At 34.4% G+C, this 16,150-nt stretch overlaps 2 protein-coding genes across 4 annotated transcripts; both read left to right on the top strand.

Moving 5' to 3' along the window:
* Positions 1 to 496: 496 nt before the first annotated feature.
* LOC140956981 (aberrant root formation protein 4) lies at positions 497 to 10,944 on the top strand. Of its 3 annotated transcripts, XR_012171570.1 has the most exons (15): positions 497 to 754; positions 2,683 to 2,862; positions 2,991 to 3,140; positions 4,366 to 4,438; positions 5,862 to 6,037; positions 6,113 to 6,169; positions 6,274 to 6,424; positions 6,550 to 6,609; positions 6,697 to 6,965; positions 7,049 to 7,120; positions 7,825 to 7,902; positions 7,993 to 8,157; positions 8,406 to 8,536; positions 9,432 to 9,483; positions 10,590 to 10,669. XR_012171570.1 is itself a non-coding variant. In XM_073413998.1 (14 exons), the coding sequence occupies exons 1-14, from the start codon at positions 734 to 736 to the stop codon at positions 10,808 to 10,810; spliced, it is 1,725 nt and encodes a 574-aa protein (XP_073270099.1). In that variant the 5' UTR covers positions 497 to 733; the 3' UTR covers positions 10,811 to 10,944. The 3 variants fall into 3 exon arrangements, 2 of the variants coding, with proteins under 2 accessions (XP_073270099.1, XP_073270100.1); XM_073413998.1 differs by lacking the exon at positions 8,406 to 8,536 and having other exon boundaries at positions 10,590 to 10,944; XM_073413999.1 differs by lacking the exon at positions 8,406 to 8,536 and having other exon boundaries at positions 2,686 to 2,862; positions 10,590 to 10,942.
* Positions 10,945 to 12,548: 1,604 nt separating this feature from the next.
* Positions 12,549 to 16,150, top strand: LOC140956857 (uncharacterized). The gene is made up of 2 exons (XM_073413761.1): positions 12,549 to 12,828; positions 15,025 to 16,150. The coding sequence occupies exons 1-2, from the start codon at positions 12,717 to 12,719 to the stop codon at positions 15,915 to 15,917; spliced, it is 1,005 nt and encodes a 334-aa protein (XP_073269862.1). The 5' UTR covers positions 12,549 to 12,716; the 3' UTR covers positions 15,918 to 16,150.

Here is a 16,150-nt window from a genome sequence, read left to right as displayed (position 1 = left end):
CCAACTTTGAATCCATAATTGGTCTAGCCATTATTTTTTCCTCCGTGTTGAATCGTCATGTGGATGCCAAAGAAATCTCATACAAGTCACGTCCATCTCTGCCATGCACTCTCCTATCATAGTGATCATGAACAAATCGTTTCCTCATCACTTTTTTCATCTCATCCCAAGTAACAATATTATCCTCTCCACACCTTCTCCTACCCAACACTAATTTATCTCACCAAGTAGTAGCATAGTCGGTAAACTCGCTACAAGCTCATTTTACCTTCATAGCTTATAAATAATCCCGTACCTCAAATATACACTTTATCCTCTCCTTTTTAAATAAACAATGTGAAGTTACATAAATAAATATAATATTAAAATAAGATATTTTAAAAAACCTTTTTTGAAACCGTCTTGTTGTAAATCAGGTGATTTGGTCCAATCAACATATACTTTATAATAAGATACTTGACAAAAACTATTTACATTCAAATCAGGTAACATTTTGAGTCAGGGTCCGAGGCTGCTGTCTCACAATGATGTCCCATTTACAAGTGTAGTTTTTGTGTTCTGTTTAACAAGTTTTGTAGTAAAAAGCTTGCCAATCAATCCCACTGGAATCAAGCTAAAACCCTTTTCTTCACTCACAGCGAAAACTGGGGTTAATTCCGTTGATCTATCATCTCGTCCACAGGGTCAGACACAGCCAGCCCTTCGGCAGTGGACGGCAAAGCACTCATCGACGATGTACACAAGGATTTGTGAGGTAATCTGAAAGGTCAATTTTAGAAACTTTGACACACAAGTAATGGACCATACTCTCATAGATATATATATTTCTATCGTATGGAAGTGATTCTCTTTCGCTTCTGTAGTATTTGTGACGCAGTGGAGCTTGAACAACACACAGAAACCAAGTATATGGCTTGAAGAGAAAGTGCTCACACTTTTTTTAGAGGGCAAAAAGAAAATCGATAAAAGATTGAAAGAATTTTTCTCGATAGATAGGTGGATTGGATGGCATTTTCAGAGGTGGTCCCATTTTATCAGTTAAGATTAAAAGTCCAGGATATATGAAATTAGATAGAAGCAACATTTCAAGCTCTGAAAATGGAGCTAAGTACTATATTCAAGTGACCACCTTTTGTAGTCTTCACACGTAGTTTTTATGCCACTTTGGGAAGGTAGCTTCTCTCCTCTCAAACGTGAGAAAACAAATGGAATTAATTGACGTTTTAGTACCACTGAGTACGCAATAAGTGGTCTCTTATGAGGTAATGACTCGTGGGTTGGGCCTTTTCATGATGTAAGTTGTAGCCCTCATATGTAATCAGAAATTTCTTCATATCTGCAGAGTGGGAAGTATTGGTTAATTCAAGTTCTTCCATAGCTGTCAATCGTGCGTAGCGCCGCGTAACGCAAAGGTTGCTCGTGGCTATAGCACATAGCGAGGACTATTTGAAAGCAAAGTGGCACAAATATATAAATATATAATATATAACATATAGTAACATCAATTCAACAGTTCATGCTTAAATGACAAATATAGAAGTTTAAAACGTATTAAACCTCAATTATAAAATTGGAAAAACATAATCCAAAATTCATCTTTTTTTTCTTCATCAAGATCGAGACTATCTTCTTCATTTGAAATTGCATAACGCTCGGCATCATTATCTTATGCACTTTCTTCATCAAAGTCGAATTCATCCTCTTCATCTACAAGATTAAGTGTAGTAGATGTTCATATTGGCCTTTTCTCTCTAGACTTAGATGTGGCCGCCTTCGAGCTTCCTGTAGGTGTGGCCGCCTTCGAGCTTCCTGTAGGTGTAGATGTGATCACCTTTGATATCCGCGTAGATGTAGGGGTCGCCTTCGAGGCCCCATTGGATTTCCTCAATGTATAAGGACCTTCATCTACTCCAACAACATCTGCAACATCTTGCCAAGTCAAATCATCACCATCATGAACAGAGTCAGGCTCTTCATCCTCTAGTCTCCCTACCAACCATTCATTGTCATCATCTACTTCACACAATATGATAGGATCGATCATATCACGACTATCGTATCTACGCCTTAGAGCTCTGTTATCTTAATGAACACCAAATCATTCAAGTGTTTTTGCTCTAATCTATTCTTTTTCTTGGAATGAGGCTGCATTTATTTATATAAGTCCGGCGGCCGACGGCCCGAGATCTGACGATCCACGAGAAACAGAAGAGGAGAAGCAATGGAGAACTGTAGTGTTTATGTTAGGGTTGATTGGAGAAGCGGAGAAGATTGAAACAGAAGATGAGAAGCAGCATTGAATTGAAATAGAATTGGGCCTAAAATTGTGCAAAATGGGTCTAGAAATTGTTAAAAAATGGGCTTACAAAACATGCGCTACTTTAAAAAAAATGTTGTGTGGCTTTGCTTTACGATAGCGACGATAGTGCTCGCTACTTCAAAGTGCACTGCGCATAGCGCCCCGTAGCCAGGGGCTTCGCTTCGCATTGCTACACGCAAAAGCGAGTGTAGCGCTCACTATCAACAACTATGAGCTCTTCACTGAACCATAAACTCCTGTTCCCCATTTGATGCATAAGATTTGGATGCATTTACTTATATATTTGTTGTATGTATTCACACATTACTACACAAGTAGTGATCTAACTAATTTACTATTTCTGCCCTATTTTGGCGTACTAGCAGTTGATTGAAGCGGTTGTTAACAGCAGTTCAGAGCAAGCAATATCAGAGCTTGCAAATTTTCTCGACTCAGTCTCCAACTCTATTATATCTGAAGTTGATACGGAGGAATCCGGAAAAACTGCATTTGAAACTCTTGAAAAAATTCATCAACTCGTTTGGTTACCTTCGCTAAATCAGGTTTAGTGCATGTATTTGCTTCTTCTTCTTTTTCGTTCTCTTTCCTGATTTTTTTTTTCTTTTTATCTGGAGTATTTCATATTACTTTTTTTTTTCTTGTTAATAGTTAGCAAATGAAATCTTTTTAGGAGGTTATTGATACATTGGCGTTTGAGTTACCGAAGGTCGTGGCGAAGCTTGGTTGTGTATCACAAAGGTGTTCTGAGGTTACTAAGAATATTATTGACCGGTTTGTTGGTCGCTGCAGCCCACGGGATATGCTCTCTATTTTTTGCGAGGTTCATTCTCTGACTCAAGTTTTTCCTTGCTCTGACTCAAGATTTTCCTCGCTCTAATGCTGCTTGTATAAGTTAATTTTTATGGATGATTTTTCTTTGAGAATTAATTTCTGTTGACTAGTTATTTTGTTGATTCTCTTATGTCATTGCCAAAATTTCTGCATGTAATTTGAGGTTTGATGAATCTGTATGTGTGTGTGTATATATGGTTCTGGTTAGATGAAGATGCCATGTCCGCTGTTCATGACAAAATTGTAATCTTTTGTTTTTGTGTACTTTAAGCATTACTTGTGTTTTATTTTGTGTGGTTGCTTGAAGAAGCTTCATTGTCTCTGGGTATACTTCTCAGCACTCACTACTAGTATGAGTTTCCTTTATAAATGGTAATGAAAGTTCAAAATTATTATTTCTTCGTCTGATGACCCTGTGGGACCAAATATTGCCTTTCTACTTCTTTCCAGTCACTTGTGGAGTCAGTATAGTGTGGATTCATGAATTTTGGTGAGGCAAATGAAATTTGATTTTTTTTTTTTTAACTTTTAGTTTGTGGAGCATCATACTTGGTTTGCATCTAAGAGAACATTTTACATTCCATATTCTTCAATTGTTCATTTAGGCAGGTCTGCTGAGACTGTTGAAATAAAACTGTCAATGCGTGACTAAAAAACAAGGAAGTTCCTGCCACATGTACTAGTGAGTTTGCAATTTTTTGTCAAATGTTTGGCCATTCATATGGTATAATTGTCCTATCCATGGGACAAGAACACGTAAAAGATGAAACAAGACAGTCTTAATTTCCTTCCATCCTTTACTTGATATTGACCTGGTAAGACTACCATTACAACCATGACAAATATTGTAGAGATTGGAAGTCAAGGTATAACTGAAAATATAAAATTTTATCCACAAAAATTATCGATACAGTCAGAAATTTTCTACCCACAAAAATAAAAATAACTACCGTCTTCGATTTATGTCGAAATTTTAATGTCCATTACCAGTAAATCACAGATCATGCTTAAATTAATGGTATGGTCTATGGTTGCTCACATGTATTTTATTTGAATATGCTGGCTCAGCTTGTGAGGCATGTTTGATCACCTCTGGTTCAATGATTCAATCAAATCGAGGAAATCTGCAACTGGCCTTTCTTTAATTATAGAATAGCTTACGGCTTACCAATTTTTCAATTGATTTTACTAATGTTAATTTGAAATTTTCCCAGGCATTAGGTTCTCCAAGCGAGTTGTTCGTAATTCCCAGTTACTTTGTACCGCTTCTCGTTGGGCTTGCTAAAGGTAGTAATTATTTTCTTTTTCTTTGCACCAGAGAGGTAATATTTCAGTAACATAATTAGATATTTTCCATCTTTATCTGTAAATTCTTTAAAACGTGTGGAAAATTATGTACTGGGAGTGGAAAGCACAACTAATTACTAACTGGGTAAAATTCCTACTTATTTTTTAAGAAAAAAGCCATGCCACCTTTTCATTCTAAGGCTGCAGATGTGTTTATCTTCCAGTTTTACTCAGAAATTATGTGCTCAAGCACATCTTTCTAGCAAGGAATCTCGGTGTCCAAGGGTTAATTATTATTTTTTTTTACGAATTTGTACATTTTCAATCCTATACATATGTTTAAACATGACTTTTCCTTCCATGTGTTTTGATAACTGTAACAATTCTTGTTCCGCTACTCTGAAGGATGTCGCGTAACTCCGCACGTAATTATCATAATAATTTCATTATGTTAATTTTTGTATGTTTATATGTTTGCATAAATTTTACCTAGCATCATGCTTGGATTCTGTTCTCTTCATCTTTTCTCAACATTGTTTTAATTTCTCTTTTATGAAATTTATGTGTCACAAAACTTCGGGTGGACTTTTTTCTTACTGGTTATGCACATTCCTCTTCGAGGTCCATTCTAGTTGTCTCTTTCCTTTTATTCTTTTTTTTTTATTGTATCTTGCATAACGTTATTGTATCTCCATTCTCTTTGCGACAAAGTTTGGAAATGAAAATTTTATTTTATTTTATTTTTTTATTTTTATTAATTGAACTTTTTATCTTTGCCTATCTGTTAGTATTATTCATGATAATCCCATCTTCTATTTGTGATCATTGAATGGGCATGATTGCTTCTTCATCTTCTTCTTCTTCAACATAATATTCTGGAGTTTAATTCATCTATAGGAAGTATGATGCATTTAGAGGATGTATGCTATTTGCTGTAAACCATTTGTTTGACAACTTAAAATTATAAGTTTTTTGCAATTATTTTGGAGGTTGTGAATGTGGTAGATTGTGTCGTGTACCTGTAGAAATGAACTAATTTGCACGTAGCATTTCATATTGAATTGATGAATAACCATTAAATCCAACACACTGAGAGATCGAAATCCTTTTACTGAGGTAGTGGAAGCAAATTTTAATCAAGCCATCTCAAAATGCACCTCATCAGGTGACTGAAAGAGTATGTGGATTACATTAATAGGAATATTAAAGCTTATAGGTTCATGATACCATTTTCAGTTGTTTTCGTTCATTTTTTTTAACTTGTATGTTTGATAGTAAAAGCACACACATGAGTTAACTCTATTTAAGTAATTGTGCAATCGCACTCAGGGTCATGTTCCTTGATACGTTTCTGTCAGTTAGAAAGAGATTAGAGGATCTTATTTGGATAGATGAATAAACATTCATGTTTTTCTGGTTACAGTTCTGGTTTTAATTCAGAGGAGGCACTTCGAGCAAGTGAATGCTGCAGTTCCGGTAGTTCTTAATATCTTAAAGACTTTCTCCTCCACATCTGACTATGAAGATACTGATTATGGGGAATTGTTCAGAGCAGCAACTGACGTTGCTTGCTCTATCCATACAATCTGTGTAAAATTGGTCAGTGGCAGTGCTTGTCATTCTTTTTTGGTTTAGTCAAGTGGTTTTCAAAATTAATTTCACTTCCTTGATCAGGAAGGTGACAACTTCAAACTCCATGCTATATTGGGCCTCTATGTGTTGCAGCTCATGGTGGATATTTCTTACTAAATTAAATCCTAGTCTCAGCCATTTTCAGTTGCTTCTTGAGTCACTTGAGTTTATCTATGTGATAATAACTCATCCTCAATTTGCAGGCCCTTGTTTCAATTGGAATGAGAAGTGAAATATCGAGATGTATTCTTTTGGTGGTACAGTTATCCGAAATCCTTCATTCTTGCAAATTGTCATATAGTGGTTTGATAACAGGATGTGAAGTTGCTAAGATCTCTAAACTTGTAATTGTAGGTAAAACTTTATTTAACTACATGCTGTGTTATTCTTTGTCATCGTTTTTTAAAAATGAATCGAGAAGGAATTAACGTTTTCTTTAAAGAGGGGATTTTATTTGAGCTTCAATTGTCAAATTATAGATGATGGTGATGATGGTATTAGTTGCTTTTCGCATGTCAAACTTGGAGCTTCACTTGCAGGTTGGTAATTGACCACTTATACTTCTTTGTTGATGTTGTTGGCTGCCCAAGTACTAACTTTATTATTTCATTGATTAATTTATCCAGTAATTTGGGGATACAAGAATTCTGAGGTTGCCATGTCCGCCAAAGCTGATTTGACTGCTGTCAAACAGAATCTTCAAGATCACTGGAACAGTAGATTTGAAGTGATCGGCATGTTGAAGTTTATATTCACATATGCTGATCTACCATTAGAATTGAAAACGCATGCTATTGAATTCCTGTTGTTCATCATGGATGGCATTGCACCACACTCTTATGATGACCATCTGGACTACACAACATATATGCCAGCTTTCTATGTCAATTTGCAGGTGGGCTAATTGTCAACATTTTAGTTTCTTTCTTGATAGCCTTCTAGTTCATGTGGTCAATTACGTTCATTTTTCACTCTTAGGCTATTGAAATGGTCATTATGAATGCTCCAGATACTATGTCAAGAAGAAATGCTTTTGCTGCATTCAAAAAGGTAATATTTCTAGTGCTAGATGCTTTGAGTTATAGTTTCCTTTATATTTATGAATTTCTTACTCTATTATTGTTTTTTTCAGTATATGTTTTACTGGCTGATAAGGTAGGGATGATTGCTTATTGTATCTGTATGATTATGTCTGACGTCAAATGAGAGTAATCCTTTGCTTTTGTTTAAATTTAAGGGTACGATTGTTAATTTTGCATGTGATGATTGAGTGTTCAGGATATTCAACATTGCGGACAAATATTTTTAGTGGTTGAATTCTTCACGGGAGGCATTTCTCTTGGGTCTCACCGTGTGCTTTAGCAAGATCATTGGAACTGAATCAAATGTTAACTTACTAGGAAGAAAAAAGCAAGGAGGTATACGGCTCCATAAAAAAACAATTGTTTCCATTCAGTTTCAGTTAACTAGCTTTGCAATCATGGAGTCCACCCAGTGCTGAGAGACCTTTAATATCTGTCCAGTTTTTTCTCATAATTTATTTGTTTGAGTTTTTATGTAAAACACGATCAATCCTTCTTTTGTTTAGGCCCGCGAACCTCCTTAAAATTGTTTATCGCAAACCTTTCTTTTTGCTGCGCTTGTTATTATTGAAAGCTTATGTCTGTCCCCATAAAGCAAGCACAGAAGACAACTTTTTTTCATTTGTTTTCAATTTCCCATGTATTGTTTTACCCAACGTTTCCTAAAATCAGGTGCTTTCAGACATTCCAACTTCTGTAAGATTTGATGTCTTAAGGGCTTTGATAAAGTCTGCTGGTTCTTCTTCCATGGTAAGCTTTTGATCCTGATTCAGAAGCACCTTCTTAAGCATATAGGAACTAGAAAGACTTCTCGTTGAGAATTTCTACTTGGTGCCACAGGTTGCGATACTTCTAGATTGTGTTAAAGAGGAAATGCACGTGGGAAAAACAACTGATAGAAATTCTTATATATCATTTTGGAGTCCATCTGTGCTTGAATTGGTAGAGATGGTTCTCAGACCTCTGAAAGGCGGACCTCCATCCCTTCCTGAGTACAGTGATGCAGTAAATCTCTTTCTCTCTCTCTATTTCCCTTTACCCCCTTTTATTATTCTATCCCTTAATTTATAGTTAGTTTAACTCATATCTTGCATCTTTTGTTGTGCTTATTAGTTTGCATCTCCTGATATATTCAGTTATGTTTTCCGTTTCACGAGCCTCTACGATATCTCAAAGGCGCTTCAGATTGGTTTATTTTGTGTTGCATGACAATTTACTTTGTGACATTGTAGTGGCATCCTCTTTCTTGCTAGGACATACGTTGTTATAAATCCTGCTGTCAGTGGCTGACTGAGCCAGAACATTAGAAGTTGGGCTTGATGGTGTCTTTGATGAGTTGTGTATATAGATGCATGAATTTTTTAGGCCCATCAGTGATATGAAGGTATACTGAGAATTTAAGATAGATACTTGGTGTTGCTTGTCAGCTGGTTTATGATCCCATCTCTACTTCTAACCACAGTTTTTTTTCTTGGTTTTTCTGAGTTAAATTTTATAAATACTTGTATATTTTTTTCAACATAAAAAAAGGAAGAGCAGGCCACCCAAGTTCCAGATATCTAGTCTAGTTGTGCTAGACTTTCACAAACAATTTGCCACCTGTTCTCGGAATTTGATTTGGCAAGACTATTTGTGATACAATTATATGTAAAATGTATAACAATTGCACATAACTTTTATGGGCGTACAGTGTCTCCTGTCAGAATGTTTTGGCAGAATGCTGTGATAACTTATTAGAGAAGTGCACTATTAGATCGATTGATGTCCTGGCATGTATTTTGCGTAGATAGAGGATGTACATGTTTTAGTCACATTTCTTTTGAATAAAGTTATTGTTGTTGTAAACTAACACTACTATACTATTATCATCATTACTACTGATATTATTGTTACTATTATTATTCATGGACAAACAAATGAGAGATAGGGGTAATTGTGCTCTTAAATTTTTGAATATAATACCTAGTTTCAATGATTTTGGTATGCCCCATCTCTCCTGTATATAGAATTTTGTGATTTTCCAAACTTTTGTCATGGTGAATACTTTAAGAAGTTTGCAAAAGTTTCATTGTGTATAGAAAATGTTTATTAGGTAACACCTTTGTAGTTAGTCCCTTTGCATCTTTTGCTGAAATTAATGTGAGTGATTATGTATGCCGAATTTGAACCTCATTCTTGAAGGTTGTTGTGCTAATCTTGGATGTAGCCGCTTTGTTAGCTTGATTCTGGATGAGTTTTATCTCACTTGAGTAATATACAAAATCATTTTTTTGCTGCAGGTTTTATCTGCCCTTAACTTTTACAGATTTATCTTGATTACAGAGTCAACAGGTAATGATAGATCTTTAACTATACATGTGTGCTACGCAGAGTGTTTCAATTGCTTATTATGTTGTGGAGTAATAATTGGTCCTGAGAGCGCACGAAAATGGCATTGAGGCTTTTGTACTTACTAAAAAATTTGAGATGTATCATTATCACTTCTTACGGCTTTAGTAAGACAACAAAAGCTCTTTCTTACAATTAGTATCAAATCCAATATCAGATGTTCAATTACCACAGGTTACAAAGTAGTGTAATTATCGTGAAATGGATTATTGGGGGATCAATAGTTAGTTATTCCAGCATTGGGGGATCAATAATTATTCATGTTGGGGGAGCAATAGTTTAACTTTTGGTGGAAAGATAAACTATTAGTCCTAAATATTTTGTGTTTTACTAACATAGGAGACATACTTTTACTTCCTCAGTACTTAGTGATGCTATGAGTTTACCCATCCGTATTTCGAGTTATAATGGAACATGTCAGAGAAGAAACATTAGAGGTGAAAAGGAAATTATCAGAAAGATATCTATTTGGTCATGGTCCCAATAAGCAAACCCAAATCCAAAAAGGTTCATTATTCATGCCCCATTATATCGTGGAACTTATGTTGTCTATGTTGCATTGCCGACTCCTTGAGAAGTCAATACCCATGCAATACCACTTTGAACAGCTTAAACTCTTTTCAGTATCTTAATCCTAGCACGTGTTGTAAACATGGGCTATATGAAGACGTTTCCTTGACATGTTGCTTCTTTTGCTTCGTCGACTTTGATGAAAACACCAATGTTAGGCCTATCCAATAGGCCCAAATACCAAAAAACTAGCTCTCTTATTGAGAGGGCTGTCAACCTTATTAGTCACTCTACATTTTATTGTAGAGTCACTATGGAACATGTAACAAAATCCATACGATAAGGGGAGGAAGTATAAATGTAAACTCAAAGTAAAGACAAGCCAAAGTTAGCTTGGACAAAGTTAATACGAACAACATATTAGATTTTAGGATCGTTGAACTTTTAATTCAAATAGAGCATCATGATTCATGAATGAATAAAATATTAAAGTTTGGTGAGTGACATTGGTTATTGATATCGCTGGGATTGTGTGATAGGGAAGTCAAACTACACAGGGATATTGTCCAAAGACATCTTGCAGAAGGCCTACAACGAATGGTTTCTACCTCTTCGTACTTTAGTATCGTTTATGGAGGCCGAAACCCAGAGAAATTGGGATCATGAATTAGTATCTGATGCAGTATGTGCCCTGAACCCCGTGGAGTTGGTCTTATATCGTTGTATCGAACTCGTAGAAGAGGAGCTGAAACATTTGTAAATTCATGGCTTACCATTAAAACTATGTAGTAATTGAATTTGGGTGTTTTGTATCAACTGGTTACTCTCAGTTAGTGAAATTTTACTTTTTATGTTGCCTAAGTTCCATGCTTATGGGGATCATTATATCTTGAAAATGAGTTTATTAGTTGTGTTATTAGGGGTGTAAAGGGCGTCGAGCTGGGTCACTAGTCTGGATCGAACTAGCCTACTGAGCTGGTTTGGTTTGAGCTCAATCGAGGTTGCGATTTTTCGGACTCGAGCTCAAATCTTGTTTGTTGGACTGGAGCTCAAATCTTGTTTATGAGATAATGTTTTAATATTTTTTATATTTTAATAGTATGAAATAAATCAATATATATATATATATATATAATTATATTGTACAAAAATTTAACACTGATTTTATATATAAATTTGGAGTCGCAAGTCAAATTTGTTATTTGACCCTGTGAACATATTCATCAAGGCTACGTTTGGGTTGGAGTATTTCGCTCCAATATTGGATTGGAAATCGCTCCAACAATTGTGGATTGGAAATCTTGCTTTGGCTAAGATATAAATTTAAGATGATTAACTTGAAAATTAGCCAAACGATTTAAATAGATTTATATTAAGGATTTGAATCCAAATTCTTCCATTTAAATAGAGCTTTAACAGATTTGGTACACTCAATCCGACTTCGTGAGCCGAGCTTGGGATCTCAAGTTTAGCTTATTATACTTCACTGTTTGACTTGTGGAAAATTTTTTTTTTCTTTTAAAAAAAAATTGTGGAATTTATTTTTTTAAAAAAAATTGTATCAACTTTTAATAATAAAAATAAAAAAATGAAATTATATATAAAAAATAAAATTTCCATGAATTTTAGTATTTGAATCTGAGTATATTTGGACACAATACAACATACATTTGTGAATTAGTATTTTACATATTTCCAAACGTTTAATTTATATATTGTTTATTTTATTGTATGCAAGATATAATTTAAAATAATAAAAAAATTTAAAAACTTTATTATTTATTTAAAATAACAATCATTTAAATTATGTAAATAAAATTGAAAATGTATTTATTATGTAAAATAAAAATAAAATGGATTGGTGAATAAGGAGACCCATAAATATTAATTGTTAATGTTAAAATGACTATGAAAAAATCTAAATGTTAATATAATGTTAACGTGGCAAGTGGCGTGTGGATGCCACATTTTTTGTGGAGGTGGTGGGTATTATAACACCCACCAATATGAAAGCTCTATTATAAGAATGATAAATCAATATATAATTATATATGAATAAAATAATGATTTATAGTTATAATCATTCGTAAAACTTGAATATGACGTAAACAAAGATACATAATTAATTAATGTATCATCATTCCCATCGTTAATTCGTGGAATTTGAGTCGAAAATTTATTCATGTTTGAGCCTGTTCCGGTAAAGACATGACAATATAATATTGGTATATGAATTTACCAATCATACTAAATCATGAATCATTATTATGAAATATAATTTTTTTTTTAAGGAGTTGAGCATGAATTTCATTCAACTCATAATTTTACCAACAAAAAATTCTTCATTTAAGCATATTTTTAGTCTTTGAGCTCCGAAATGACTAATATATTTTAACAACGTTTATTAATTCAATTAGAAATTCAAAATTATCAAATATGTATATATATATATATATATATATATATCTCTATATATCTATATATATATATATATATCTTTTCCACTTTTACAAATAGAACACGTGCCTCGACCACTGGACGAGGTCCCGAATCTCATCCCAGGAAACCTTGGATTAGCACTATTTTAAGTACATAATCGCGGATTCAACCCCATTTCGAGATTGCCTTTGTCCTTTGCTGTTGTAAGAATTCATCGGTTTGTTGAAATGGGCAAATGGAATCGGAGATATCTGCCCAGGAAGAAGGGCAGATACGGCCAGTATGAAGAACCCGCTCCGTCTTCTTCAAGATCCTACGACACCCAATCAAATTATTTTGGTATTTATTTATCTTCTTGTTAATATGACTGTTATCATGCTTCACTCGTGTATTTTTTTAACTTTTTTCTTGTCAAGTTTATACTCTGTGTTAAAAATTTTCCTTTGTGTATTCGGGATTGCGAATATGGATAGAATTTTGAACATAATTTGAAGAAAGTTACAAGTCTGTCTGTGGGTTTTCTTGGATTTATGTTTCTTCTTTTGAAGTGGGAAATTTAGGATTTGAATGAAGGATTTCGGCTAAGATTCAGAGTGATGGTTGTGTTTTTACTGTTTTATCTCTTATCTAAGTGTAGTTTTGGTTTCTTGAATTCCATATTAGTATTATGTGATTTGCAGTATCTGTTTGTTTGTTTTGAGATTCAGAATTTTATTTTTGGTCTCAAACATTTTATGCATCCAATCCAATTTTATCATTTGATGGTTGTTTATTTACTGTTTTATTTCTCATCTGGGTAAATTTATTTATTTCTTTATTTTTTTGGGTTGGCATGGAAAAAAAAAACAATTTTTTTTTGGGTTTCCAAATTTTCTTAATTGTATTGTGTGATTTGCATTATCTTTTTAATTATTTTGAGATTCAAGATTGCATTTGAACCAAAATATTTTATTCATTCAATTTTTATCATTTGATGGTGGTTAATTTACTTTTTTTTCCTTATCTAAGTAATTTTTTTGGGCTTTTCGAAAAATACCCTAATTTGCACTTGCAATACCTGTTTGTTTAGTTTGAGATTAAATATTGTGTTTGGGCTCAACCGTTTTATCCTTTAGTTTTTGATCTTTTGAACAAAATTTTTATAAATTTGTTCCTTCCATTCGTCCAAGCTTTAGAAATTGCTTGGATTCACATAAGTATATTAATCCCCAGCTGCGTATTTTCGTCGAGGATTTGAGTTCTTATCTTTTCTGTATTGTTTAGTTGCCATTAGATAGCACAGTTGTTTCTTGATTCCTGTATTATCACCTGATATTGCCATTTGATATTTTTGGAAGCTGATGGCACCATTATATTTAAGCCGCTTCTGACATGATGAGAAAAATGATTTTATCTGACCGAGGTGGTAGGCTTGTTGGATCAGCTCTATGAGCTGCGATTCAAAACTGATGAGTCTCATTAAACTGTTACTCTGATTTTGTTACTGCGAGAGGCTTCAGCTGTAATTGTATTACCTTGTTGCCAAATCTCACTGACAATTGACTTGGTTGAGTTTATGAACTATCATGATTTGATTTGGCATTGATTTCATTATTATGATACTTTCAGTTGTCATTTATGCATAATAGTATGTCTATTCATCTGACCAGCAGTGATTCAAATGAAGTTTTGATTTTATTTCCTTCTTTTAAGTACAAAAATGGAATTGCAGAGTAGCTGTGAGTCGGTTCTCTTGAAGTTTTGATGTTCTATTATTAATTTATGTTGTTTTAGACATATTTAAATTCCACTGAGTAGTAGTTCGCACGAACGCTTCGCCTGCATAAACCTTGAAACTTCTGGTTCCGTTTTCAAGAGTCAATATGACGAATTGCTTAAGAAAGAAATAGTGAAGTACGAGGATTGAATGGAGGCTTGTTTGAATATGCTAAGACATTATTTTACACGAATCTTTTTACTTTTACCATATTTCTACTATATTAGTTTGATCCTCTTTTCTTCAGTTTTTTACTCTCAAATTGTTCTTCATAGTTTTGCAATTAAGAACTTCTATTTTCCCATGTATTGCTATCACGTACATTTTTCCACTTTTTCCTGGAATAACATTCAGTTCCTAGGCAGTTTTATTAGTTTAATGAAGTTTGGAAACTCACATTAAATAAATTATTAGTGACATATTCAAATTTCCTCTCCTCTTTTATACGGATTTTAGAGGGCTGACCTTCAAAGGGGCAAATACACTATCCAAACCAATAACTATATATTATTTTTTAACATACATGCACCCCTTGTGTGACTTGAATTCAAAAGCGATTTCCCAGGAAACCAACTGACTATTATTTGACTAATTGGTTGCTGCTATAACAACTGAAGTTATTTCCTTGCCCGTGCATATTTTGATAAAACTTTCCATGAACTATTTTGTTTTTTATTTGGTTTCTCACTTTCTACTAAATTTGGTAACATCTACTATATTGTATCTGGTTTTCCTTGTAACATATGGATTCTGATGTTTGTTGCATCATTATCTTGAAGGTATTGGAGATAACCGGGTGCCGTCATGGGAAGTTGATTATTGCAATTCCTTGAAGATTCCATGGTATAAGATTTCGGCTTCCAAAAAGTACATTTACTGTTATCCTACCGTACTAAATTGGGATGATTCTGCTGGAAAAGAAGCATTCCATAACGCGAAACAACGATACTGGACAATGATCAATGGCTTACCCTGTGTTAACCCTTTACCCGACCCTGATATGTTCATTGATGAAATTGATTGGAACCCATGTTTGGATCCTAAACTGATGACAGATATCGAGACCCTTTATTTTAATCCAGATAAATCCCACACGGTTGACAAATTGGAAACCATAAATGAAGAGGTCGACTATGCTCAAGTACCAAATGATACAAACCAATGTACTAACAACCCTTGGGAAAAGGATCATTCACACGACTCTCCCAGTTTCAAAGATACATTACAGGGATGGAAGCAGTATCATGATCCTTGGGAACAAGGCCAAGATAAAATTACTGATTCCTTGAAGGATAATGGATGGAGAAGTGTGAATGATTCTTCAGGTTGGGCTGTGTGGCCTGATAACGCCAAGCCTTCTAATCAAGGTGTGGCTGGACAACAAGAAGGATGGGGACATTGGGGTGGTGGAAATTCTAATGATCAAGAATTCAGGAACTGGGGTAATTGTGGATATTCTCAGTCAAACGACTGGTCTACTGGTTTCCGAGAAAGAGGTTGGAGGGATGATCGGAATGGACCAGGGATTTCGAGGGAGGAGCCAAATTGTTGGGATCAAGGCAGATTCAGGAAGGGGGGTGGATGTTTGTCGTTTCGTGGTGGTGGCCGGAAGAGGGAAAGTTCTTTCCAGTCTATTCCTAGCTATAAGAGCTCCAGGTATCAAAGGTTATAACCATGGAGATGGCGCTTGGAGATTTTTTGCACCTGTGGAAATGACCTTTTCTGGAAAATTATTACAGGGTTCCTCCATTTTTGTTTTGACCACACAAGTAAGTTTTGTATTTTATTTGTTTGTTCACATCCAAAGGGTATAAACTCTTTCACTTCTTGGATTAAAATATCAATGCATCATTGACATACTGTTTCCTTGTGACAACATTGGGATAAAAAGGAATGGTTCATCTA

Source organism: Primulina huaijiensis, chromosome 14, assembly GCF_012295235.1.
Source record: "Primulina huaijiensis isolate GDHJ02 chromosome 14, ASM1229523v2, whole genome shotgun sequence".
Lineage (NCBI taxonomy): Eukaryota > Viridiplantae > Streptophyta > Magnoliopsida > Lamiales > Gesneriaceae > Primulina > Primulina huaijiensis.
Note: the sequence above shows the minus strand (reverse complement) of the source record. Positions and strands in the feature narration are given on the sequence as shown.